Source organism: Haplochromis burtoni, unplaced genomic scaffold, assembly GCF_018398535.1.
Source record: "Haplochromis burtoni strain Fernald_Lab_line unplaced genomic scaffold, NCSU_Asbu1 Contig_5, whole genome shotgun sequence".
Classification (NCBI taxonomy): domain Eukaryota; kingdom Metazoa; phylum Chordata; class Actinopteri; order Cichliformes; family Cichlidae; genus Haplochromis; species Haplochromis burtoni.
In genome coordinates this window covers 592,650-617,844 of record NW_024582366.1, presented here as the reverse complement: position 1 = coordinate 617,844, position 25,195 = coordinate 592,650, and the positions used below count along the sequence as shown (strand labels likewise).

At 43.7% G+C, this 25,195-nt stretch overlaps 3 protein-coding genes across 17 annotated transcripts in view; 2 read left to right on the top strand and 1 right to left on the bottom strand.

Moving 5' to 3' along the window:
• Window positions 1–1,523, bottom strand: part of szt2 (SZT2 subunit of KICSTOR complex) — a 108,832-nt gene extending 107,309 nt beyond the window's left edge. For 7 of the 9 annotated variants that reach the window (XM_042222111.1, XM_042222131.1, XM_042222117.1 and 4 more), the window contains exon 1: window positions 1,232–1,523. In XM_042222111.1, the coding sequence (XP_042078045.1) occupies window positions 1,232–1,255 (24 nt within the window). In that variant the 5' untranslated portion in view covers window positions 1,256–1,523. The remainder of the gene's footprint in view (window positions 1–1,231) is intronic. The other 2 variants (XM_042222124.1, XM_005923470.3) reach the window with 1 other exon arrangement.
• A 1,746-nt stretch (window positions 1,524–3,269) lies between these two features.
• Window positions 3,270–8,841, top strand: ddx10 (DEAD (Asp-Glu-Ala-Asp) box polypeptide 10). The gene is made up of 2 exons (XM_005923480.2): window positions 3,270–4,735; window positions 5,345–8,841. The coding sequence occupies exons 1-2, from the start codon at window positions 3,386–3,388 to the stop codon at window positions 6,551–6,553; spliced, it is 2,559 nt and encodes an 852-aa protein (XP_005923542.1). The 5' UTR covers window positions 3,270–3,385; the 3' UTR covers window positions 6,554–8,841.
• A 1,805-nt stretch (window positions 8,842–10,646) lies between these two features.
• taf4b (TAF4B RNA polymerase II, TATA box binding protein (TBP)-associated factor) lies at window positions 10,647–24,224 on the top strand. Of its 7 annotated transcripts, none has more exons than XM_014333923.2 (16): window positions 10,647–10,734; window positions 11,783–12,211; window positions 12,398–12,519; window positions 12,613–12,717; window positions 13,142–13,264; window positions 13,651–13,773; window positions 13,976–14,065; window positions 14,264–14,413; window positions 19,609–19,732; window positions 20,038–20,122; window positions 20,467–20,627; window positions 20,727–20,857; window positions 21,155–21,277; window positions 21,434–21,490; window positions 22,814–22,921; window positions 23,813–24,224. In XM_014333923.2, exons 1-16 carry the CDS (start codon window positions 10,683–10,685, stop codon window positions 23,936–23,938), a joined length of 2,109 nt encoding a protein of 702 aa, XP_014189409.1. In that variant the 5' UTR covers window positions 10,647–10,682; the 3' UTR covers window positions 23,939–24,224. The 7 variants fall into 7 exon arrangements, with proteins under 7 accessions (XP_014189409.1, XP_005923543.1, XP_005923547.1 ...); XM_005923481.2 differs by having other exon boundaries at window positions 21,152–21,277; XM_005923485.3 differs by lacking the exon at window positions 23,813–24,224 and adding an exon at window positions 23,127–23,759 and having other exon boundaries at window positions 21,152–21,277.
• The last annotated feature ends 971 nt before the right edge of the window (window positions 24,225–25,195 follow it).

Sequence of the window (25,195 nt, the reverse complement as noted above, 5' to 3'; positions counted from 1 at the left end):
TATACAAATAAAATAAGAAGTAATTGTAATTCAACACATTGTGGGGATAGGTTAATTGGATAATCCAAATTGCCACTAGGAGTGAATGTGAGTGCGAATGGTTGTCTGTCCCTGTGTGTTGGCCCTGCGACAGACTGGCGACCTGTCCAGGGTGTACCCCGCCTCTCGCCCTATGACAGCTGGGATAGGCTCCAGCCCCCCCGCGACCCTGAAAAGGATAAGCGGAAGCGGATGGATGGATATAATTCAACAGCATCGTCTTCAGTCACACCAGTCCTCTGCATATCCTCCTTCACTACGTCAATGAATCATCTCTGGTTTTCCTCCTGCCTGGCAGCTCCATCTTCAACATCCTTCCACACGCACTCTCCCTCCTCTGCACCATCTCAGCTCTGCCTCATTAACTTTACTCCAAACCACTCATGAGCTGTCCCTGTGTCCATTCTGTGTCCATTCTGGTCGCTCCCAACAAAAATCTTCAGTAGCATCTTCAGCTCTGCCACCTCCAGGTCGGCCTCACGTCTTTCTGTCAGTGCATAATAGCAGGTCTAACTAACATCTTAGGAATCTTCCCTTTATCTCTTGCTGCTATCCATCTGTCAAAAATCACCCGTGACACTCGTCCCCACCCGCTGCACTCTGCCTGCAGGCTCTTCTCCACCTTTCCTCCTGCAGAGTCCAACAGTACAAATGTACAGCTTGCCTTTAAATAACATATAATAGTCAATCTTTTAGCTAGCTGGTATTTTGAGATACTGGACTTTCATGTTAAAATTTCACTTCATAAAACTGCATTTGTATTTATTGTAACTACATAATGTGGGCTAAATGTTTTTAGCTCTGTTTCCTAACGAACACACGCGGAGCTTTAACCCTTTTGCCTATTTTAATGCTGAAGGAAAGTTTTATTTGGCTCTGTAATCTGCAGGCACGTATCGCCGAGTTGCTAACAGGCCAGAAACTCAGCAAAATTAACTTAAACCTTCTGACTAATGTGACTCGTGTTTACTTCCAGTTTGTCAGTTGCTGCTAGCTTCCTGTAGTCGTGTAGCTGTGCAGCTATCACAAGTTTCTCCTCGTCTGCAGACGTCACGTAACAGCTCTGCCTCTCTGTTGTGGATTATTTAAATTCATGCTTCACTTTAAAAGGGACTTTAACGACTTCTGGGTGTTAAGAGCACGAAGTTAAAATGTGGCATGTTTTACTAACCAGTGCTACCCTGACTGTTACCTCATTGTCCGGTCTCTCTGCCATGCCGTGTTTAGCATAAGAGCTGCAGGGTGTCGGCGAGGCTCGGCCGACGGATATCCACTCTGTGTTGTGCAAAGTGGTCTGTATTAGTACTTGTTTATCATCTGTCTTCTCTTCTGATCAGGTGCTTGTAGAGCGGTACCAGCGTCGACATGGTCTTCTTCGTCTTCTTGTTTTCGCGCAGTTGACGTCCAAACTCTGCGGTCTTACCGCCACCTGCTGGGCTGTAGCGGGACCTACAGGTGACCGGGTCGAAACGACAGTGTCGATGCTGGTGTTGGTATCGGATCAATACTAGAAAGAGTGATAAGATTTATACATATAAATATTTACATGTGTTAAATGAATTATTTTTTAGAAATTAAAAAAATAAACATCAAACATGCACAGTGACATATGATGTTTTTTTGACTCTCAGGTCTATGCTGTTTGTAGCCTGTAGCACATTTATAAGACTTCTGTCTTATAAATGTGCTACAGGCTACAAACACAAAGTCCTTTAAAGACAAGCACATTTACATTGCAGGTCTTCATAGAAGTTTGAAAATACATAAAAAGCTCACAAACTGTTCTCCACAACACGAGCTGCCTTTATAAGTTCAAAGTACCACTATCTGTACTGGTATCAGCAATACTGGCCCTGGTTTTACTTGGTATCAGAGTGATACCAAATAAAATCTGCAGTATGGCACAGCACTAATGGGGCATTTTACAAACTTTATAAACGAGGACTATCTCCAGCAATAACATCATTCTTAGATTTTCTCTGACACAGTTTTGCATTACAGAATTGATTTTCATGATTTTAATAAAGAAATTATAGCGGAACTGTTACTGCTGCCATATTTTGCCTGTGGCATGCTCTTTATGAATAATTGGAGGTAGATAAGATGGATGTGAAAGCTGAATAAAAAGCAGTTGATACTTATACGCAAAAAAGTTTTTGAAGGAGTTTTTGAAATGTGAATAGAGAAGCAGACTGTTAGTGCTCGTTAGGTCTGTTGTATATCATGTCTGTTGAAAACAAATGATGGATTGAAGACAATATTTTCTGCTTCTCGCACTCTTTGAGTTGTTTTTTCCACTCTAGCTGTGAACATTGAACATTATCCCAGATCCCACAGGGCAAGTGGCAGAATACACCCTGTACAGGTTGCCAGTCTGCCACAGGGCTAAACCACAGAGTCACTGTGATGCACTCAGGTGAGGTCCTGTTGTGAAGACTCAGAGTTTTGATGCTACTTCAGTGACACAAACACTGACATAATAAGTTCATGTAATTGTGACACCAAGAACCACTGCACACCCATACAACAGCAACTACGGTCCCAAGGCAGACCTACCCTACACCATACCCTGCTTTATTAAACATTTTGATTTTAAATTGGGCTATCTTTCTGTCCATCCACTTTCTTCCACTTGTCCAGTTCAGGGTAGCTGGTGGGCTGAAGGGTAACAAGATATCATAGAGTGAGAGAGAAGGTAAACCCTGGAAAGGCTGCCAACTGTCATGGGTCTTTAACATAGAGATATACTACCATTCAAGCCTATAGGGTCAATCACGCATATCTGTGGGAGGACCTAGGAAAATATGTGGAAAACACGCAAACTCCATGTGTTGTGCAACAAACAATATTTCTATAGCGAAAGGTGAGGACCTGGTTAAATGCGAAGGTTAGGGGATTTTTTTAAACATATAGTGGGAATTCTGATTTGCAGCAGTCAAATCACTGAAATATATGTCCTCTGTGAGAATGACAACCATAACTGTTGTTTTTACACGTTTTCTGAAGGATGGCTGAAGCTGGCCAAGGCAGCTGCCACCTTTGACGGTAAACATATTCAACACTGCGGAATTATGCAAAACACTGACCGTTGCACCCACTTCTGTCTTTGTTATCCTCCCGTTTTCTTTACACGGCGCTGTGAATACATTTAAATACATAAATAAATATTTTGCAGTTCTGCCTGTCAAATGAAGTTCAGGGCAAAGCTTCCCCAAATTAAAGATTTGAGTCGCGGGATGACTACGTCATTCAACACGCGACGGCGAGCAGGCTTCTCCATGCTGTTTATCTAGAGTCCAGCGTGTGTGTTTTTGACTCGATCTTGCTGCGATTCTCGTCTTTAGTCATGGAGAAAAAAGGCCCAAATCCTGTTGGGAAAAAACCGAAACCCCAAAAGATGAAAGCGAGCGTCGACCCCGTCAGAAACTTCGAGAAATGGAAGAAAAAGTACAACCGGACCAAAGCACGAGTGAAGCAAGAGAGGGCGCAGAAGAAGAAGCCCGAGTGGCAGGTAGAACGAGAGTACATCGATAAGCTGGTGAGCAGGTATGGAGAAATCAACCTCAAGGAGGTTGTCAAGTTCTCCGACTTCCCCATTTCTAAGAAGACCTTGCTGGGCCTGCAGGAGGCTCAGTATCGGCAGCCTACGGAGATCCAGCGGCAGACCATCGGCTTCGCTCTGCAGGGGAAAGATGTTCTCGGTGCGGCTAAAACTGGCTCCGGTAAGACTTTAGCCTTTCTCATACCGGTCCTGGAGTGTCTCTACCGCCAGCAATGGAGCTCCATGGACGGCCTCGGTGCTCTCATCATCTCTCCCACCCGAGAGCTCGCCTACCAGACCTTTGAAGTCCTGCGCAAGGTGGGCAGGAACCACGAGTTTTCTGCAGGGCTCATCATCGGCGGAAAAGACCTGAAAAGCGAGTGTGAGAGGATTCACCGTACCAACATTGTCATCTGCACCCCGGGCCGACTCCTCCAGCACATGGATGAAACGGCCACCTTCCACGCGTCCGACCTCCACATGCTGGTCCTGGATGAGGCAGACCGCATTCTGGACATGGGCTTTGCAGATACGCTCAATGCCATCGTGGAGAATCTCCCCAAGTCCCGACAGACTCTGCTGTTTTCTGCCACGCAAACCAAATCAGTCAAAGACCTGGGCCGGCTCAGTCTCAAAGATCCGGAGTATGTGTGGGTGCACGAAAAAGCCAAGTTCAGCACGCCAGCCACGCTGGAGCAGAACTACATCGTGTGTGAGCTCCACCAGAAGGTCAACATGCTCTACTCATTCATTAGGAGCCACCTAAAGAAGAAGATCATAGTCTTCTTCGCCTGCTGCAAGGAGGTGCAGTACCTGTTCCGAGCTTTCTGCCGTCTCCGGCCAGGCATGCCCATCCTGGCGCTGCATGGAAAACAGCAGCAAATGAAGAGGGTGGAGGTGTACAACGACTTCCTCAAGAAGCAAAACGCTGTGCTTTTTGCCACCGACATAGCTGCCAGAGGCCTGGACTTCCCTGCCATCCACTGGGTGCTGCAGTTTGACTGTCCAGAGGACGCCGACACATACATCCACAGGGTGGGCCGGACGGCCAGGTACAAGGAGGGTGGAGAGGCCCTGCTGCTGCTGCTGCCATCGGAGGAGAAAGGCATGGTGAAGCAGCTGGAGGAGAAGAAAGTTCCCATCAACAAGATACAAGTGAGACATCATCTACCCATCACACACACACACACACACACACACACACACACACACACACACACTGTTCAGTAGGTTTATGTAAAACAGTAAAATAACTGTTTGATGTTTTTACTCCATTTAGAAGGAGATATTTCAAACCCTCGGTACAGTACTTTGCATTACTCCCCAGGAATTACACGTTAGTATAACACTGTTAATATCTGCACAAACTGCCGTCCTAACGAGGTGTGCACACGTCAAATAACTTTTTAAGTATCACTACAAATCTGACAGAAAAGTTGGTGAAAAGACTCGCAGTGGTGACAGCAACTCAAATTTAGGAACAAGTACAGGCAGATATAATATGATTATGCTAAACCCAATACTGCTGATACAGCTTAATGTGGTACTTATATTTCAAATATTGCAAAATAATAATTAAAAACCTTTATGTCCACACATCTCGTCACCCAGAGCTGTACTAGTCTTAGAAACCTCCTCAGAATATATTTATTATAGTTCATTTATTTAATATATATTTATATGTGGTTTCAAACAGGCAGATTTAAGTGTAGTCACAAAACATTACATAAGATCTGATTAACTTAATTGTTTGGCTACTTCCAGGTGAACCCAGACAAACTGCAGAACGTGCAGCAGAAGCTGGAGGCCTTCCTCGCTCAGGAGAAGGAGCAGAAGGAGCGAGCCCAGAGGTGTTTTGTTTCCTACCTGCGCTCGGTGTACCTCATGAAGAACAAAGAGGTGTTTGATGCCTTTAAGATCAAGCTTCACGAGTACGCTTTGTCCCTCGGCCTCGCTGTGGCCCCAAGGGTTCGGTTCCTAAGTAAAGCTCAGGCACAGAAAGTAGAGAAAGAAGTGCAGGAGGAGGAGTCTGAGGAAGAAGAAGAGCTGAGGAGATTTAAGGCCCAGCTGAAAGGCGAGGTTTCTCGTGAGGAACAGCAAAACTCAGAGTCAGACGAGTCCAGTGAGGATGAGGACGGTGGTGATGAAGGAGGTTTGGATATGTCCAAGACATTAACCCTGAGTGCAGGTGACGGTGATGATGATGATGATGATGATGATCTACGAGACTTGGACCTGTTGACAGTCAAACGAAAGGATGTCTTTAATCTGACGGAGGATCAGCAGAGTCCAGAGGATCCTGAAAATGACCCAGAAAAGAAAACTGAGAAAGAGACAAAGTACAAAGAAGCTAAAAAGATCCTCAAGAGAAAGTTTCAGGTAAACACCAAAGTGACTTTCAATGAAGAAGGTGAAGCTGTGCAGCTTTGGCCACCAGTCCAGCAAGCAGTGACTGCTGAGGATGAGGGGGAGGAAGAAGAGGAGGACGTTTCGGGAATCAATGTGGAAAAGGCTCGGGAGAGGCTGAAGCGGGAAGATCAAGAGTTTGATAAGCAGGAGTACAGCCGCAAGGTGAAAGCCAAACACCGAGAGAAGCGGCTGAAGGAGAGGGCTGCCAGGAAGGAGGCAAGCAAGCGGGACCAGGACGAGGAGGACGAGGTCGTGGCCTACCTGGCCAATGACAGCGAAGACGAGTTTGACCCCAGTGCCCTGCCAGATCCCGACAAAGTGCACTCGTCGTCTTCTTCGTCGTCAGAGGATGAGGAGGATGAGATGGAAATGGGGTCGTCTAAACGGCAGCACAGCAGTGAAGAGGAAGAGGAGGAGGACAGCGAAGAGGAGGATGAGAAGCATACAGCAGGAAAGAGGAGGAAAGTGAGCGATGAAGATGATGAGCACACAGCTCTGGACACTGGTCTCTCTTTGGCAGAGGATGAGGAGTTAGTCTTACAGTTGCTGGGTGGGCGAAGGTAGAGGTGACCCAAAGAGAACAGAACGGTTCCGTCAGTTCTGATGAGGAGTACTCAAGCTGTTGCAGCAGCTTCAATCTGACCAGTGTTTTACTCTGCAGTGCAAACGTGCAGGTGACTGTTCAGTCCACAGCCTCCGAATCAGAAACTGACATCAAACGTTATCAGGACTGATCCCATTGGGTGTGAAAGAAACACTGCTAAATGTTGCCCCGTCCCGATTGGCTTACACAAGAACAGAGTCATAGCAAAGAGACGAGCCAAACATGCTCCTAGAGTGAAGCAGCAGTCAGTCATGTTAGAGCACATTAGCAAAAAATAAAAGCTCACTTTGAGGCAGAAGTTGTGACCCAGCTGTTCAAAACAGAAGAAAGATGGCGGTGTGCCGTTAATGTGCAACTTTCCCTGTAAAACAGTCAATTCCAGTTTGTAATGCAGACTTTCAGACTTTAAACACGAGCTCGGGGTTGGTCAGTCTCAATAAAGCTTGAGACAGCAACATCACTGAAGGTCCTGCAGAGGGACAATGAGTGCATCTTTATTTTACATGTATTATGTTTAAACTGTTGTGGATTTGAAATCAGTTCTACTTTTCCCCAAGTGGCTAAAATGGCCATTAGGCTGCTGAGGTTAAGACTAGGTCGTTGTGTTATTGCACTCATAGTGGGATAAAACCGTTTCTGGAAGGTAGTCGGTGACTTTTCAACTGAAAACCAAACAGGAAGTTGTTTTCTGATGCCCACATTAGTATCTGAGGGGTGATCATTTTCAATCACTGTCCACTGTTAAATGTGAACAGGTTAGCTCCACGATGCCAGAGCTGCTGATGAGGACAAGCGGTGCCTGGTTGGCATCCATGGGGAGCTGTGTTTCTCCAAAAGGACTAAACAGCTTAGTTAATGCACCGATGTTTCCCTGTGGCTCCCTGGCTCACCCCTGGAATCGTGGCCTCTTCTTCTTCTTCTTGATCCATGAATATAATTTCATGTCTGAGAGTCACAACTTTGACTTGTCTGATTATTGAGTTATGCTATTAAAATATTTGTAATCACTGAAGTTTTCTTGTCATTGGTTTGAACTTTAAGGGTAAATTTCCAGGAATTTCAAGTGAATTCTAGTGGCCTGGATGGATCAGCCTGCTCTAAAGTCAGCTGAAGTGCTTCTCTCGGTGTGTGCCTGTTTTTCACAAACATGTACTTCTGTGAAAAATTAAGAATGTCAGGATTACAGTCAGATTGATTTACATTGAGATTTCCCACTTATTTTGCTCCACAGATGCGACGCTACACCCTGCATGTCCATCAGGTGGAGCTAAAGTGACCCAGTAGCTGCTCATCTCAGTGATCGGCAGCTCCTTGGTTATGCACGTGTTTGGGCTGTTATGTGTTGTGAATGAGGCCGGGTGATGCAGAGCAAGAACAAAAGAGACTTAATTAGAAAAGTGCAAATGTAGATTTAAAACAAATTAGCTTTGTTCCACTACATTTCCCCGTACAAAGCAATTCATGCGATAGACTCAAAAATCCTTTCAGATTCAAATATGAAGCAATCGTCTTTTATTTTATTCTATCAACGTGCAATAATTTGGTTTGACTGCTCTAAAATAACAAATGAATTTCTACATGTTTAAACACTTGACAATGTATTTAACTCATATGTACTCATTATGGAGAATCATACATGTCATATTTAATCGGAATTATTGAGTCTTTAATGTTGCAGCTGGGGGTGATTTTAATTATATTTATGATGCTTAACCTATATTTTAACAGTTTGAGTGATTAATGTTGTACGCTAAACGAAACAGCACAAACTATTGTTTAAGGAGCCTTTACTGAGTTTACAGAGTAATATTTAGGTGACAGTTTATGCTGAAGGTGAAGAAACAGAGGAGGACGGGCCAGCCTGTGTTGGAAATAAAACCTTAGAACTGTTAACAACTTATATTTATTTATCTTATAAACCTAAATGTTTTTAGTTTACTGTGAGTGGATGTTAATTTAGACATTAGCAATATTCACCTAGTTGTCTTCTCGTTACCATGTGTGAAAGTAAAAGGAGCTCCTGGAGCAAACTGAAGGGAAAGGTTAGGGAAGTATAATCAAGGTCTTGTTACCCCCAGTCTCGGGCCTTTCCAAACACACACCTGAGGACAAAAGGAAGCCAGCTGCTTTCAGAAGGGTTGGTATGTGTTAAAGTTTCTGAACAAATTTGTGGATTAATTTTATTTCTTTGTTAACCTGAAACTATCACCTTTGAAAATGACAATCCATGTTCTCACCCAATGACATCAGAATAGAATAGAATAGAATAGAATAGAATAGCCTTTATTGTCATTGTACAGAGTACAACGAAATTGGAGTGCCACTCCCTTGGTGCAAGTTTCAATAATAAATATAAATGTAAAATATAAAAAGTACAAAAAAAACAATCGTAAGTACTCAAACAGTAGTATGTACAATATATACAGGATAGCAGCATTAATATAATGACAGTATGAATGAGTTACTACAACCATACATCTAGATCGCTGAGGTCTGCTGAATACATTTACATTTTATTCAAATACTGCCAAATCACAACTTTAGTTGCATTGATGCACTTTATACTGTAAGGTAGTGATGGCCCGCTTGAAGCTGACGCTCAGACGCTTCAGAAGCTCTGTGTCGAAGCTTGATTTGTTTGGCCAGAGTCACGTGATCGGTGACGTCCGAAGCTTCATTTAGAGCCTAACTGCTTCGGTGTCTGATTCCCTGGTTTATAAGCAGGTGAATCATTCGCGGGATTTGTGGAGCGTTTTGATGGTGACAGATAGCGAACCAGTGATCATTCCACTGAGAGATTTGGAGCCAGCGAGGAATCGAGGAGGTTCTGTTGTGTGGGAGAATTTTGAGTTGATTTTTGTCAATCGGGTGGGTTTTCCAGCTTTGTGTTCTGGCCCTTTGCTTTTGTTTGTGCGTGTTTATTATATCTGAAAACAGGAAAAAGGAAAAATGTCAATAATCTGTTTCCATAATATAAATATCATTAAATAACTTTAGAAAAACTTCCACTTGATTCTTTACATGTAATGTTGTAAAAATATATATTTTATTGTTTAATTAATCTGAAAATGTTAGTCTGCCAAATGTGCAGCAATTGAATCTATTTATTCTCTTTGGCTGATAGTTGGTGGGGCCCAGGTAGACTGTATAACTGCATCTCTACCAGTTTCTCTGCACTGCAGCCTCCTCTGGGCCATGTGAAGGGATTTTCCTTAAGGCAGGAGAAATTATCTCCACGAAAAGGAACAGGTTCGGCCATCGCACACTAGAACAAGTTCTCTTCTTAAATAAAAATGAAAAAGGGTTATTTTAAATGCATCATGTTTTTAATTTGCAAGTTCATAAGCATGTTCTCTTTCCAGTTCACAATCAGTTCTACCCCCCAGGTCAAAAATATGTCTGGGAATATTTCCCTAATGTAATATTATTTATAAATATACCTGTCTAGCGGTTAATTGCATAAGTGCATGGAGGCAAGACCTCAGAGCAGAAGCCTACTCCATAATGTGTTGTACATTATTATATGTATTTATTATATGTAATGTGGTATTTTTCAATTATTCTATTTACCAACATCAAGAAGTCACAAGCAAAGGAAGACCACACCATGGTGCATGTTTAAACAAGAAGAGTTTATTAAACAAATAAAACACATTTTTTTAACCCCCCAAAAATACACGTTCAAAGCAACACAACGGCGGCCCAATATCAGACAGAATTCCACTCTGTAGAGTGGGCAATCATTATGAAGCAGTTGGTTTTATTTTGTGGATTCAAGCTGCTCTTCATATTTTTGGCCACCAGATGTCACCAGAGAGGACTGTGTTGAAAAGCTTCGAGTAATGAAATACTTTAAAATTATATTTTGGGGATAAAATTTAGAAGATCGACCCCTAATTACCTGTTTCTTTTATGGAGAAGGAGGGCAAGTGCTCTAAATACTGCACGGCCCTAAATCTACATAAAACAGAAACCAAAGAGTACATCTATTTTACCTTTAAAGTGAAATTCAGAATAGATCGATAAGAAATAACTCGCGGTGATTTATAAATAAAGTTCGGGCTGGGTCATCTTAGCTGCAGCCCTTGAATGCAGCATAGGACAGCCCGTGAACGTCACACCGTTCTCGAAGCTACCACAGGTGAGCTCGTGCGTCAGGCCTCGTTCCTCCAACGTTTATGTCACGGGTGTCCAACTCGTCCTCGAGAGCTGCTGTCCTGCAGCTTTTAGATGCATCTTTACTCCAACACAGCGTTAATCTAATGGTTAGATGACCTCTTTAGCATGAAACCGAGTTTGGCAAAAGCCTGGTAACAAGCCATTCATTTGGTTCAGCTGTGTCGGAACAAGGATGCATGTAAAAGCTGCAGGACAGCAGCTCTCAGAAATGGAATTGGACCCTTTGGTTTATGTGACTGAACCTCTGTGTGTGGGAGATTTAGCACACAGGTAACGTTTTGTGTCTCACTGTTAGGTTAGGTAAGCATGACTTGGATGGGGAAACGTGCAGGACCAAATAAACCTTTTCCCGCTTTAAACCTTTAGCGCAGCCTGTATGTGAGCCCGGCAGGAAACGGGGTTTACCCTCGGATGCTCCTGGTGTTTACCACATGCATACATTTTAAAAACGAAACCGTTCTACATGTAGCTGTCCTGAATTTATTATAGCTGAAAATGATAAAATCGCCTTGTAATTATTAGCATTACATTTTGCCACAGCCGCCATTTTCACCGGTTGGCTCCCAGTTTCGCATGATTGGATTCAGAAATCTTTCACCAAAACTGGCCGCAATGATCTTGGATTCAGGCCCAAGGAGTCTTAATTTTCCGAAGCGTACATGGGTCAGATCCAGCTGAAATAGAAATTCACAGAAATGTCCAAAAACCTGGAATAAACGAGTACTTTCGCACTTCCGGTGTCCTTCTTTTCGTGTTAATTGTTTGCGTTTTCCAGTGGGGGGTTTGGTTGTGTCTCAGGTAAGATCTGTGGTTAACATGAGCCGGTTTCATATTTGTTTGCAAATACATGAAACTTTAGCTACTCCATGTCGAGACAGGTGTTTGCTAACAGGTTGAGATATTGGACACACTTTGGCACGATGAGGGTGACATTGAGTCTAGCAAACCACGGCGCGTTTGAAAAACTCCTTTGTTGTATTTAACTATGCTTGAACCCTTCTTTCGTTCAGCTGCAGTCATGGCCACAAACAACGTGGTTACTGAAGCTAACAGGCTGGATCCCCAGGCAGCACCCGGGGATGGAGACGCTTCTGTTCAAGTCAGGATACAAGTCGCTGTCACAGCTGCAAGCATGTCACAGAGTGACTCTGTCTCAGCCCCGCCTAAAGTCGTCCCGAGTGGCCAGCCTTCAACCTGTGCAGTGTCAGGGCCTCGCACCTCACCTCCTGTTGTGGTGGTTGCAAATGCAGGAGTGAGTGCAGGTAACCAACAGACAACGAAACAGCCTCAGAACCAGGTGGCCTCCGTGAAACAGGTTACAACCACAGGAAGGACGGTGTTGATAACTGTTCCCAGATCAGCAACTGCACAGCCAGTCACTCCTCGACTGCCACAGGCCACCTCCCCACATCTCCCAGCCAATATCCAGATACCTCCAGGTGAGCTGCACAACCCGCTGACTGTAGTCTACACTGTAATCCCATTACAGATCCTCCTTTATTATATTCCAAAACCTTGTTGGACATGTGCTGTCTATAATTCGCTAATAAACACTTCAGTTAGACGTGTCACCTGCAAGGATAATTCATCAGTTTATTGTAGTGTTTGGGCTACATTTATGGCAGGTATGATGCTGATCCGCAGTGACAGTGGGCAGCTGATGCTAATATCTCAGCAGGCTTTGGTTCAGGCTCAGCAGGGACAAAGACTTATCAGTGGTCAACCCACCAGGATACTTGCACCGCAGGTGGGTGCATGTGCGCAGCTGCTTTTCCATGTTATTTAATAATGACAGATGTGTGATTGCACCTGTGATGTGAGCTGCATGTCTGCTGTTCAGGTGTGTGCAGCAGCTGAAAGTAAAAGGAATGAGAATGTAACAGTGATCAAGATGACGCCTACTTCCAGTTTCCAGCAAGCAGCACCAGTCCAGAAGACTGCTGTGGTAAAATTACAGGAGTGTGTTTGCAGCTCACAGTCACTGATGGCATGTTATGCAGTGTATGACTGTGTGCACCTCTGACAGTTAGTTTCTTCTTTTAGGTATAGAAAGAAAATCCAAAAAATCGATGCAATAATTACACAACTGATGGACACATTTGTTTTCATTTGAAGTATAAAAAATGTCATTTAGTGACGGTGCTTGAACTGTGTTAATAACAATACATCATCTTTAATCAGTAACTCTAATGAAAACAGAATGATGCTGGAAAGTTGCAGTTTGATAGGATCCCGAGTTGAGTAAAAGCAGAGCTCTGCAATGAAACATAAAGAATAATGAGCAACAAACACCAGAGAGGCTCCTGCTGCTGTGATGCTGGCTTTTCTTTGCTGTTCCTGGTTTTAGTTTTTGGTGACTTTGTGTTCAGGTCATCGGTGTTGCCCCCAAACCAGCTCTTGTCCACACGGTGAACGTGGTGTCTGAGCGAGGCAGCCATGCTGGCACTCAGGCAGCAGGCGCTAAAAAGGAATCAGCGCCCACGTTTAGCAAGGTGAGTGCGACCAGGCCCAGCTCCCACCTGCACACTCAGCTTGACCTGGCTCAGCAAGAAGCCATCAAATGAGTTTTTATTTAGATTTTTACTGATACTGTTTATAAAATCCAAGGATTTGTTGTATCGTCAAAGAGGAAATCTTTTCACACGGTTTCCAGTTCAGACTAATCTTTGTAATCTTATACTGGTGTAGCCGCTTAGTTCTTCCTCTTTAAACCAACCTCGCCAGGGACAGCCAGTCAGAACAGAGTTTGAGTTAGGAGTGCAGAAATCCATATGAGGGATATCCTCTCACGAAAAACACGACAAAAAGCAGCCACAACTTGAGTTTTTGGAGTAGATGATAACAGCTGAGATGTGACTACTAAATATTTCACCAACAGGAGACGCTGGAAAGTGTGAAGAAGTGCAAGAACTTCTTGGTAACGCTGATCAAGCTGGCCTCCAGTGACTCCAGATCTGTGAACGTGGCTAACAATGTCCAAGCGCTGGTCAGGAGTCTGCTGGTACATCTCTGGAAGACACTTTATTTCTCCTGTTGTTTTTAACCTTGTTTACAAAAAGTATTGTTACTAGGCAGACTGAAAGAGGCTTGTTGGTAAGAGTTAATAAGTTGTTGTATTCTTGTGCTTGTAATTTTTAATTCTTATCATGAAGTTCATTATTAAATTACCAGCTTATTTATTTATTGAATTTTTTTACCTGCAGGAAGGAAAACTGGAAGCAGAAGCGTTTACGGAGCAGCTCTATGACACGTTGAAGTCGACTCCACAACCCTGCTTGGTGCCTTTTCTCAAGGTATTGAGAAGTAAAGCCTGTTGCTTCCTCATCTCCAGATGTCTGCGATTGATTTAAAAATAAAAACCTTTTTGCATTTGTGTAGACTGCGTTACACTTTGCTGAAAGGATGTGAAACACATTGATCATAGCTAGACTGTTACATATTTAGCTGATGACATTTCTGTTTCTACTGGCGTTTTTCCTCATTGCCACCAGAAAAGTCTTCCTGCGGTGCGTTGCCTTACTGCAGACCCCCAGTTATTCATCCAGAAAGCTTCAGCTTCCACACCCCCTCCCTCAGCACCGTCTTCCAGCATAAAGCAGTCCAACACTGAGATAGGAAAAACCCTCCAGAACAGGCAGCAGGTAACCAGATGCAATATTTTATGGGGGGGTGAATTTGACATTAATTGTACCAAACATAAACCATGTCTGATCTGTGATCTTATTCATGGATGTTGACGTGATTAAAGGCATTGCTGAGCAGCACGGTTGTATTTGCAGCATCCATGGAGGTTCACAGTTTAACAAAAGTGAAATTCACTGACTTGAAATGCAAAAAGAAAAATCCAGCTGTGCAGTCGGCACAAGAATATATAGTCAAAACAGAAATCAGAGATGGTATACTGAGGAGGAATCGTGCTGTTTTAAATGCATTAAAATGTGGACCTGACTTTGGTCGTCTTGTATTTGCAGGACTGACAGTAAAAATATTTCTTCTTAGGAACATCCTCATGTTACATTAAGCATCCCACAGCTTTTCACGTTGCTGTGAAAGTGGATTAACATTAATGAGGTGTGTGTGTGCTCCAATTACCTGATTACACTGAAGAACTTAACATGATGCAACCTGCAGTGAGACATTTGAAATTATTCCACCTTTGTTTTATTGATTTCAGCCATGGCACACACAGTTAGCAACAGCAAAGTCGATTTTGATTTCAGAACAATGTATGTCCATTATACCCTCCAACACCCCCCAATCCTGGATTCTTCCTCTTCCAGGTCCACACTAGACAAGACACGGCAGAGATCCAGTCTCCACACATAAAAATATCTCAAGCCACATCACCCAGTCACACACACACACACAAAAGAAAGTGAGTAACAAGCATAACCAAAAAAACCAGAAACTTCATAATGTCGCCTCGCTCAGTTCACTTCAGTCTCAGGAAGTAAAGTAATGGTGTCCACCAGTAAGAGAAATGATTTCCAGGTTGAACCTTTTAGAGAGAATCTAAGTTTTTCTAACTTTAAGTTAAAGAGTACGTCCCTCACCCAATGGTCATGAGTTGGGGGTGGGGAAGCTTCCACTTCAACAGAATAAGCCTCCGAGCCAGTAAAGTGGTAAAGGCTAAGGCCTTTTTAAGGGGGCCAGATTACTGTAAACTGGGGGGGATGCCAAACATTGCGGAGAGTGGGTTAGGAGGGACAGTCCTCCAAAATGCACTCTGTTTAGAACAAGACCAGAACACGTGGACATGGTTGGCAGGTGACAGTCCGCATCTGCTACAGGCATCAGTAATGGTTGGATAGATCTTAGATAATTTTGCGTTTGTATAATGTGCTTTACAGACCACCTTGCACTGAATCAAAGCATGACGGGCACAAATTGAGGACGAGTGAATGAGTTTCAAAGCAGAATCCCACTGCTGTTCTGGCAGCTCTTCCTCCCATCTCAGCTTAGTAGGAGAAATTGGTTTGGGGACCAAAGCATCTAGTATTTTATACCAGGCTGGTATCAGTCTGTTTTGATGAGGGTTCGTCTGCAGGATCATATCCAGATTTGTTTCTGGAGGCCGATTGGGGAAAGTGAGGGAACTGCTTTTTTACAAAATCTAGCCTGAAGATAACGAAAAAGTTGGAATCAGGCAGGTTGTATTTAGACGACAGGTCAGCAAAAGATAGAACGGTGTCCTGACTGTACAAGTCCTTAACAGCCCTGTCCTTTATCTTTCCAACTGCTAAAGGCCGCATCAGTGTTTGAAGGTGCAAAATTGCAATTCTTTAGTAAAGGTGTTAGCAAAGACGGCCCACGTAGCCCAAAGTATTTTCTGAACTGTCGCCAAATAGTTACCGTTTCCTTAGCTATTGGATTCTCCCCAACAAGGGTCGGAGAGAAAGGGAGTGGTGAGCTGAGTATTGATGATGATGATGAGTAACAGCTGATAATAAGTAACAGTAACTTAACCCAGAGAAGAAAGTCAGCCCCCAAGCCAAAGCTATCCATCACCTCGTAGAGGAAGCTCCACTCGATGCGGTCGAAAGCTTTCTCTGAGTCATGAGATACCACGACCTCTGGAATTGAATTGCACGATGTCTGGATAATATTCAAGAGGCGTCTTGAATGATCATATGAGTGCCTGCCGGCCGTGAACCCGTCTGATCGAAGGAGATGATTTGTGGCAGAACACGTTGTAGCCAAAGTGCGAGAATTTAGAAAGTATTTTAAAATCAATATTTAAAAGAGGAATTGGTCCATAACTGCTGCTCAACAGAGGATCCTTGTCTTTTCTCAAGATTAAACAAATAGTAGCTTCGGACAAAGTCTTGGGTAATTGACATTTTGAAAAGGCTTCATTATACATATCTTTCAACAATGGTGCCATAAGATCAGCATTGGCTTCATAGTATTCTGCAGAGTAACCGTCAGGGCCCGGCAATTTACCCGTCTTTAAGGATTTAATGGCTTCTTGCACCTCTGCTACAGTAATTGGTCCCCCTAATCCCTTCGTCAGATCTCTATCTATTCTTGGAAAATGTATATTTTGGAGAGTTTCATCTGATAGAGGTGGAGAGCTTGAAGTGTACAGATCGAAATAGAAACAAACAAATACTTCATTAATTCCCTCTGGGTCCGATATTATGTTGGACCCAGACGTTTCCCTGCCTTATCACCGGATTCAAAAAAGCGTTGCTTTGTCTTAATTAATTGAACCATAGCTGTTGCGGTGGTGGTTAAATTGAGCCTGGCTTGAACTTTAACACGTTCTGTTTAGAGGTTAGGATCTGGGTTCGATGCATATCTGCCATCTAGATCTTTGATCTTATTCAATACACTGGGCGTGTAAGAAAGCTGAAACAAAGCTATAAGCTGGCCTCTCATGTAGGCTTTCGACGTTTCTCATAGTACACCTCTCGACACTTCAGTGGAATCATTCAATTCAAGGAAACGTGAGAACTGTGATCTCAAACATTTTGTGTAGTCATCCCTTATCAACAGGCTAGAGTTGAATCTCCAGTGTTTAATGGGTCGAGACGGGGTCGCTAATAACGCATCAAAAGAAACTGGTGAGTGATCTGAAATGGGGATAGCACGATACTCCCAGTGGCTAATTTTACAGAGAAACCTAATATTGATAAGGAAAAGTCTATGCGTGTATATGTGTGGTGGGGATGAGAGAAACGGGAAAATGCCTTAGTAGTAGGATTCGCATGTCGCCATGGATCCACAGCTGAGTTTTGACAGATTCTGGGGTTTCAGCAGATTTACTCAGGGAACAGACCTTAGTTGACGATCTATCCAGCAGAGCGTCCTGAACCAAGTTAAACTCTCCTCCAGTAATAAGATGATAGTTTTCCAAGTTTGGGAGTGAAGAGAAAAGTTTAGCTATAAAAGATTCATCGTCCCAGTCGGCCCGTACACGCTGCCAGTAACACAACTGAGCCCTGCGAGTTTCCTGACACAAATCTGGGTCCGCAATAACTTTATGTTGCTCAAACAGAATATTATTACGAATAAGTATGGCTCCCTCTAGCCTTGCCGTTAAATTTGGAGTGATATACAAGTCTCGATCCAGTTTCTCTTGAGTCGCCTCACTTCTTTGTTGCAGAGACGCGCCTCTTGAAGAAAAAACACATCTCCTTTCAGCTGCTGTAAATGCGCCATGACTTTGTTAGTTTTGGTTGCATTTCCTGCACCCCTCACATCCCAGGAGACGATTCTAAGACCACTGATTGTGTTCAACATACCTTACTGTAGTCAGACGGGTCTACGATTTGTTGACTTGGCTAAGTTGACAGTGGCCGAGGGAAGACTGCTGTCTGTACCTGAGGTAATAGACTGTGAACAGGAAGGAAAAAAAACAAAACACCGGACTAGGGATGGGTATCGTTTAGGTTTTATCCGATACCGGTGCCAAACCGGTACTTTTGAAACGGTGCCGGTGCTTAAACGGTGCTCAAACCGGTGCTTAAAGAATGGAGAACACAAAATTGGTCCAAAAACCTCTCATGTTCAGCTGTTTTTTTGTAAAAAGATAACAATGTTAGCCTTTTCTGCAGCTATGGGGCATATATGGTATCACTCTTGGCTGGAAGCAGTGCTTAAACAATGGAAAAAACACAAACTTTGTCCAAAAACCTCTCATGTTTAAGCTGTTTTCCACTTTTTCTTTGGTCATTTTAGCCTTTTTGGCCAGGGTGAAGGGAGTATCTGCCATCAAACAAGAAGACAGCCGCATGTAGCTATGATGATGTTTGCTAGTTCACCTTACATGCATTAATGTAATAACGTGGTTAGCCTACTCAACGTAAATTACACACGAACAACATGAAGCTACTCACGCAGAGAAGAACGGCTGCTGCTGCATCATCATCCTCATCATTTCTGCTACACTGGCAGGGCTAGGGGCCAGGACTCTCCTCTTCGGGTTTTTGGGGGATGTTGCTAACTCCGGGTCCGATAACAGGCACCACACCCGCAGTAGATGTGCTCGGTGTGAGGTCTCGCAGCAAGCTATCAAATACGGCGCATTTCTCGGCTTTTAAAAAAACGCTATGCGTCGCCAGGTGTTTCATCAGATTCGAGGTGTTACCTCCTTTGACAGTATCACAGTATCAGCTTAAAGCACTTGTTGCTGCTGAGTTTGCATCTTTTGCTGTGAAGTACAGCCAGACTTTGACCGCTTCGCCTTGGGCATTTTTAATCTGTAGCTCTGCTCTAAAAGAACGTACGTACCTGGCCCCGCCTACTATCCTCGGAAACGTAAAATGATTGGCTAGAAGTGTATCACAGCTCAGGAAAAAAAAGCACCGAAATAAAGCACCGAAATGTGCGCTGCTTTTCGGTCTGGTTACTACCGTTTATGTCAGAACCGTGCCATCATGGCACCGGACACCGGTACCCATCCCTACGCCGGACAATACAAATACACATGGAACGACATAAACTGGACCTGGAAACCCCTGAAAACAAAACTTGCACGTGTCCACTGCACAGCAGGGTGTAAACGTTCCCCTGCAAAGACTTCACCATCACCACTCTATCTTCCCTGTGGCGGCTAAGGTCTCACTATGAAAATACACCTTGTCCTTGTTCTACTAGAAAAATTGAGAACCAGGTTGTATCTTACTATACAAAAACACACAAAAGAAAAACACACAAAAAAGCAGAGGTGTTGTTGTCCGACGTTTGAAATTATAGTAAGATATTAAGAGCCTTTTTTATTATATTAATACAAATGTGTATGAGATATTTAGATGGCATAGAAACTTACAGCTGGAGTCATTTTTATGATCATAGTGTTGGATTTATGATGATGACCTTTTTTAAAATGCAGGTTTTCCAGCCTCGAGGAGTGGCTCTGAGACCTGGCCTGACGACATTAGTCCAGTCCAGAAATTGCATATTTAAGAAACCCACCACTCGGCACATAGTGGGATACTCGGGAAAAAACTTCTCAGGTAAACTTTGTTAAAATTTAGATTTGGAGCCACGTTGAGGTGAACACAGAACTGATCAATCAGCTCATTTTTGTTCCTGTAGTTGTTTATTTCATTGTGAGGGTGTTGTTTTGTTTTTTTAATAATTGTACACAGTCAGGGTGCTTCAGTGTGTCCTCACAATGTTTCAGGAGACCTAAATGCGTTTTTTAGGCTTTAAAAATTCAAAAGTGTAGTGGAATTACATGTACAGACCGTATGACACCAAGAGACGCTTGCATGACCCTGGCGTGCTCTCACTCTTTATGCATTTTGCTGTTTTATAGGAGGTTTTTCGGTAAAGCAGCCCTTCCCTCATGAGCCGCCTAATTCTACCAAATTTGCATTCAGAGACAGTTCAGGATCTTACAAGTAAGATATAAAGTTCACACATTTGAGACTTTAATAGGAATTTTGTGGTGGTTGGAATCTGTGCACTATGGGGTGGATGAAAGGAAGTGTGTAAAAGCAGCCCTACATCCAGCTGTTTGTCCTTCAAAGTGGAGCTGTGCTGGTTCACACAGCTCGCACCCTTCATATGCACAATCCGCCGTCACAGAGAGGGGGTGTCTTCATCTGTGGCAGGTGGTTGTGTGACATCTGAGATCCAACAGTCACCTAATGTTGCATGATGAGAGAATATTAAGCAGCAGTTTAACTGCAGCAGCAACATTTAATCACAAACGTCCTCAGCACAAATGTGTGTTGTGTCCCAGAGAAGATGATGATATTAATGACGTCACCTCCATGGCTGGAGTCAACCTGAGAGAGGAGAACGCACAGATCTTGACCAGCACGGTTGGTGCTGTGGTGCAGTCGTGTCAGGATCAGCTGTTCCTGTCCGCTCACCCGGTGCTCAGCAGAATCCTTCACACAGGTACAGGATCCACACTGAGACACATGTTTATTACAGACACTGCCTCAGACTAGTCTCTGAGACTCCCAGGATGTGATATTGTCATTCACCCTCTGTTAGGACAGGCTCAGGGAGTAACTGATGTTGGTCCAGATGTGGTTGCTTTGGTTTCTCATGCTACTCAGGAGTTTCTTCGTGGGCTGCTGGAGAAACTCACTGTAATGGCAGAACACCGCAAGACAGCCCTGAAGGTAAAGATGTAAAACACAGGCATGAATAAGACCCGAGCAGGGATGCATCTAGTAACGCTACGAGGTGTTAATACATGCATCAGCCGCTCATCTGAAAAACCCAGCTGAGGTAATGTCCATCCAGTTTACTGTGGCATTCCTGGTGCTTGGCACTTGTTAAGATGTTGTTAACAAGATGTTATTTTGAAGCACTATCATATACTTTATATGGAGACATGGCCTGCAAAGGACCGTGAACCTGTGGCAAACGAATGCAACATGTGGTCCCTTTGTGTTAAATTTGTCTTTCAACAGCAGAACTCGTGGCACACGCAAGTCAGTGACGTTCGTTCTCAGCTTCGCTTCCTGGAGGAAATTGAGACCTTGCAGAAGAAGAAGAGAGATGAGGAGGAGAGGGAGAGATTGCTGCGTTTTGCCAGAGTAGGTGAAGCCAGAATAAGGCTGCACTCTTATCAAACCGAGAATTTTACAACTCTAACACGATTAGTGTTTTTAGATTCAATGTGTCTTTGAAAACAACTACTGAGAAGAGTTTGTGCATTAAATCCTGGATTACATGTCTGGTTGTGATCACAGGGTCGCTCTCACACTGAAGATCCAGAGTATCAGCAGCTCAAGCAAAAAGCCAAAGAGGTGCGTTTCCTTCTCTAAAACCTCCACAGGAGTCATTCTTCCACCTGCCCCCGTTTATGTTGGTGTTTGTGAGCTCTGTTTACTCTGGGAGGCAGAAACTGTTGTTCTGACTGCAGGTTGGAACTGTGAAGAAAGAACATGTATATAACATGAACATTGCCACTATAAGTCCAAATTTAAAGGCTTGATTGTTTTTTGAGCCACACGTGACCTCTTTTCAGATAAAAGTCAACTTAAAATTATCAGAAGGGTGTCAGGTAACACTACTGGTTAGTACGCATAGACTGTTTGACTTCACAGAGGGAGGGATTGTAAACCTTAACTGAACAATGCTACATGTGGGCTGAATACAGATCAGCTGAAAGGGAAGGACAGGCGAAGTAACAGGAGTAAGAGTGGCCGAGGTGACCTGCTGTTCCCGTCCCACAGACTAGCAGTGCATCATCACGGAGATGAAGTCTAGAAGACTCGAGCAGCCCTGTGTCAGTCGAAGTAGCCACACCTCTGTTAATTCTGAAGCCTTGATAAGATTTAGTCTGTCAGTTGTAGTGAAGGAGAGATGCAGCCCACAGTCATTCATGTTCCAGGCCATAAGCTTCTCTATTCTGCTGGAAATCTGGGTCATTGTGGGAACGGCAGTTTGTATTTTATCGCTGGCTTCATTTCAGCATCAGGAAGTCGAACTCTGTAAGTCCCTGCTACTTTTCATGCTAATTGTTCGTTTAATAATACGATGGTGTGTGTGATGTTTTTGGCTGGCAGGAGACGGAGTAGTGTGAGGAAGATGAAAGGCAGCGGTAGCACTGCGGCTATTTAAGGAGGCGGAAACGCCACACATGGCGTGTTTAGCTGTAGCTGTGGAGCTCGCAGCCATCACGCCCCCAGAGGCTTCTCCACAGCAACACAATCTGTTCATTTACATGCCCTCCCACCCCCACACACACACTCAACCTCTGCACTGCACACAAGCTAGCACTTTGCCAAGTCTGTACCTACACAAGTACTGAGAGTATGAGCAGGTACAAACTGAAAGGATTCCCACTGGTGAATATTGTGCCTTTAGTGACACGCACTTAACAAAGTTGGTGTGGATTTGGTTAACAAATCTCTGCCATAATTTGTCATATATTTCCCATTTCAGTGATCGGAAGTGACATGAATTAGATGTGCGACCTGGAGGACAGTGATTAGCTACAGCTGCCTCATCGAGCCTCTAAACCCTGGCTTATATATACTGCATATATAAAACAATGACAGTGTGTCCACGTATGCATACAGAAAATATGTGTGAAAACATACAAATTCGTTGTCTTCTCTTTTCAGTTGCAACAAATAGAGGAAGCTCAGCTGCAGCAGAGGGAGGCCAACCTCGCTGCTCTGGCTGCCATTGGCCCTCGCAGGAAGAGACCCCTGGATCAGGCCGACAGCCAGGTGGGTGCACAAAGTTTTGTTTTCTATTCTTTTGTGGTCTGAATGGATCATTTCAGAAACATCTTTTCTAATTTGATATCTGTGAATGTTTAACCTGCTGCTGTAAAACTGCTGCCCTCCTCAGCTGATGAAGAACCTGCTGCAGTTAGCCTGTATAAGACTGTTAGTTTAGCTCATTGAGTCTTTAATTCTTTGTGTGTTTAAGTCGCAGCGCTTCAGGCTGTAGGTTTATAGATGGGGACGCTCTGTTAGCTGCACACTCTACCCGCTGCCTTTGAACTCCATTACCCAGAGGAAAAGACTGCATGCCGCCTCTGTTTCCTCTCGCTGCTGCAGGCCTTCCTCCACGTCTGTACAGACTTTACCTCAGCTAGTTCAGCAAACATTGACAGGAAGCATGGAGTAGTGATGGAGAGAGCGCCATCTTTGCACAGATGTTCTTTTTCAATATCGAGTTAGTGCTCAGATCACACATCAGTTATGTTATCAGTAACCAGAAGAAGCCTTTCCCCTTCATTTTAAAATGTTTTAGACATGGTTTGAAATGAGACTGATTTAAGTGGGATCGTGGAGAAAATTTGAAACTTTGTAACAAAGGCAAAGCAACATATTAGCTACCTAACAGGAAAGATGCTGTTTTAAAACCTGCCAATGAGATTATTTTTATTATGTCAGGACAATTACGAGCATAAAACTGAACGAGGGAGACGTCCTCTCCGTACTCTTGCTGGTGGATGGATCATCACCTCTGGGCTGCTTTGTTTTAAGAGATCAGATTAAATTAAATCTGTAGCAGCCAAGCGAGCTGAAGAGCAGGAGCATGTGTTTATGAACAACCAGCAGGTTCATGCAGGGAGGGTAACACAGAAACTGTGTGTGTGTGTGTGTCAGGTGTGTGTGCTGCCCAGACCAGGTGCTCACAGAGTGACCCGGCTGATCCTGAAGGATCTGCTGGTGTGTATGGAGGAGGAACCCTTTCTGCGTCACTCTCTCACCCTCTACAAAGCCATGCTTTGATCAGCTGATTGTCTTCCTGCAGTTGATCTAAAATAATTTGTTGGAGTCCTCGTTTTGTGATATTCTGTTTTGCTTTTTGTCACGGTCGGGTTCAGCTGCATTTGAATCGCAGTCAGTTTTGGTTTTGCTGTTGTTCTGTTGGAAAAACGAAATGTGAAAGTGAGCACAGCTGTGTGTCCGTGAGCTGTGTGGAAAAAGTAAAGTGACTGTGGTTTCCTGCTGGATTGTTGGGTTTTTTCCACGATTAAAAACATGTTGAAATTGCACATCTCACTGTGTCTTTGTTTCTTACCTACAGTTGCAGATTCTTTCCTCTGCGACAGAAGACTGTAGTGCAAAGGAAGTTTTGTTGCTTAACCAGGAAACTGTAGTTTTACCTCTGAGTTTTTAGGGTCATGAAGGTTCAAAAAAATAATAAATCGCAATCTCAGGCTGACTCTGCACCCCAGAGCCAGTAGCTTGAAGCAGCCCAACTAAATATTCACTTGCACTTATTAAGGAAAGAAATTAAGGACATTCTTCACTTCTTACTTTTTTCTCTTCTTCGCTGCAAGTTGTGAGACCATGACATGATTTTTCTCATAGTTTGTAAAATATACGATCTACTGTCAGGATACCTGTCCATGAACCTGGCTAAACTGGGAAACCCTGAGTTGAGTAGGTGATCAGCTGTGTGACTGCTTGATGTGAGGGTAAGTGTAGCTGGTCAGTGCTACAATTACTTAAAGACTTGATTTGTAACATGGGCTGTTGGCACCATGCTGTCAGTCAGATAGCTCATTGCTGTAATTAAGCGTAGCATGCTGAGCCAAAAGTAGCTGAACTCAGTGACGCGGTGCAGTTCTGGCCTGTCGCTTGCATCCACACCAACAGCCAGGGAACAATCTTAAATAACCTTAGCAAGATGTTTTCAGGTAGCATGAAGAAGCACCAGCCCGCTGGAAACGCCCACAAACCTGACATTTCTAGTCTTACGAAACTTCAGAAAATTAAGTCAGATGCCAAAAATCTGAGCTTTCCTGCGATTGGCTCCTAATGACTTTGTATTCAGTGACTGAGCATATAACTTTAAGTTTTTGTCAAACAGAATCTCCATTAGACTCAGAAACACACTAGGTAACGTTCATTAGCTAATGACTTGTCAATATTTAACTGCAGCCTCCGCAGTAAGACAACAATAGACTATAAAAGATGAATTTTACCACACGAGTGTCACCGTGGCCACGGTCGACTCGTCTCCATTATGACGCTAACGAG

Coding starts and splice junctions, on each gene's coding strand:
- ddx10 (XM_005923480.2), top strand. CDS start 3,386: ATGGAGAAAAAAGGCCCAAATCCTGTTGGGAAAAAACCGAAACCCCAA. Junction 4,736..5,344: donor TTCCCATCAACAAGATACAA/GTGAGACATCAT, acceptor GGCTACTTCCAG/GTGAACCCAGACAAACTGCA.
- taf4b (XM_005923481.2), top strand. CDS start 10,683: ATGCAGCATAGGACAGCCCGTGAACGTCACACCGTTCTCGAAGCTACC. Junction 12,520..12,612: donor CCAGGATACTTGCACCGCAG/GTGGGTGCATGT, acceptor TCTGCTGTTCAG/GTGTGTGCAGCAGCTGAAAG. Junction 20,628..20,726: donor CAGCAGAATCCTTCACACAG/GTACAGGATCCA, acceptor ACCCTCTGTTAG/GACAGGCTCAGGGAGTAACT.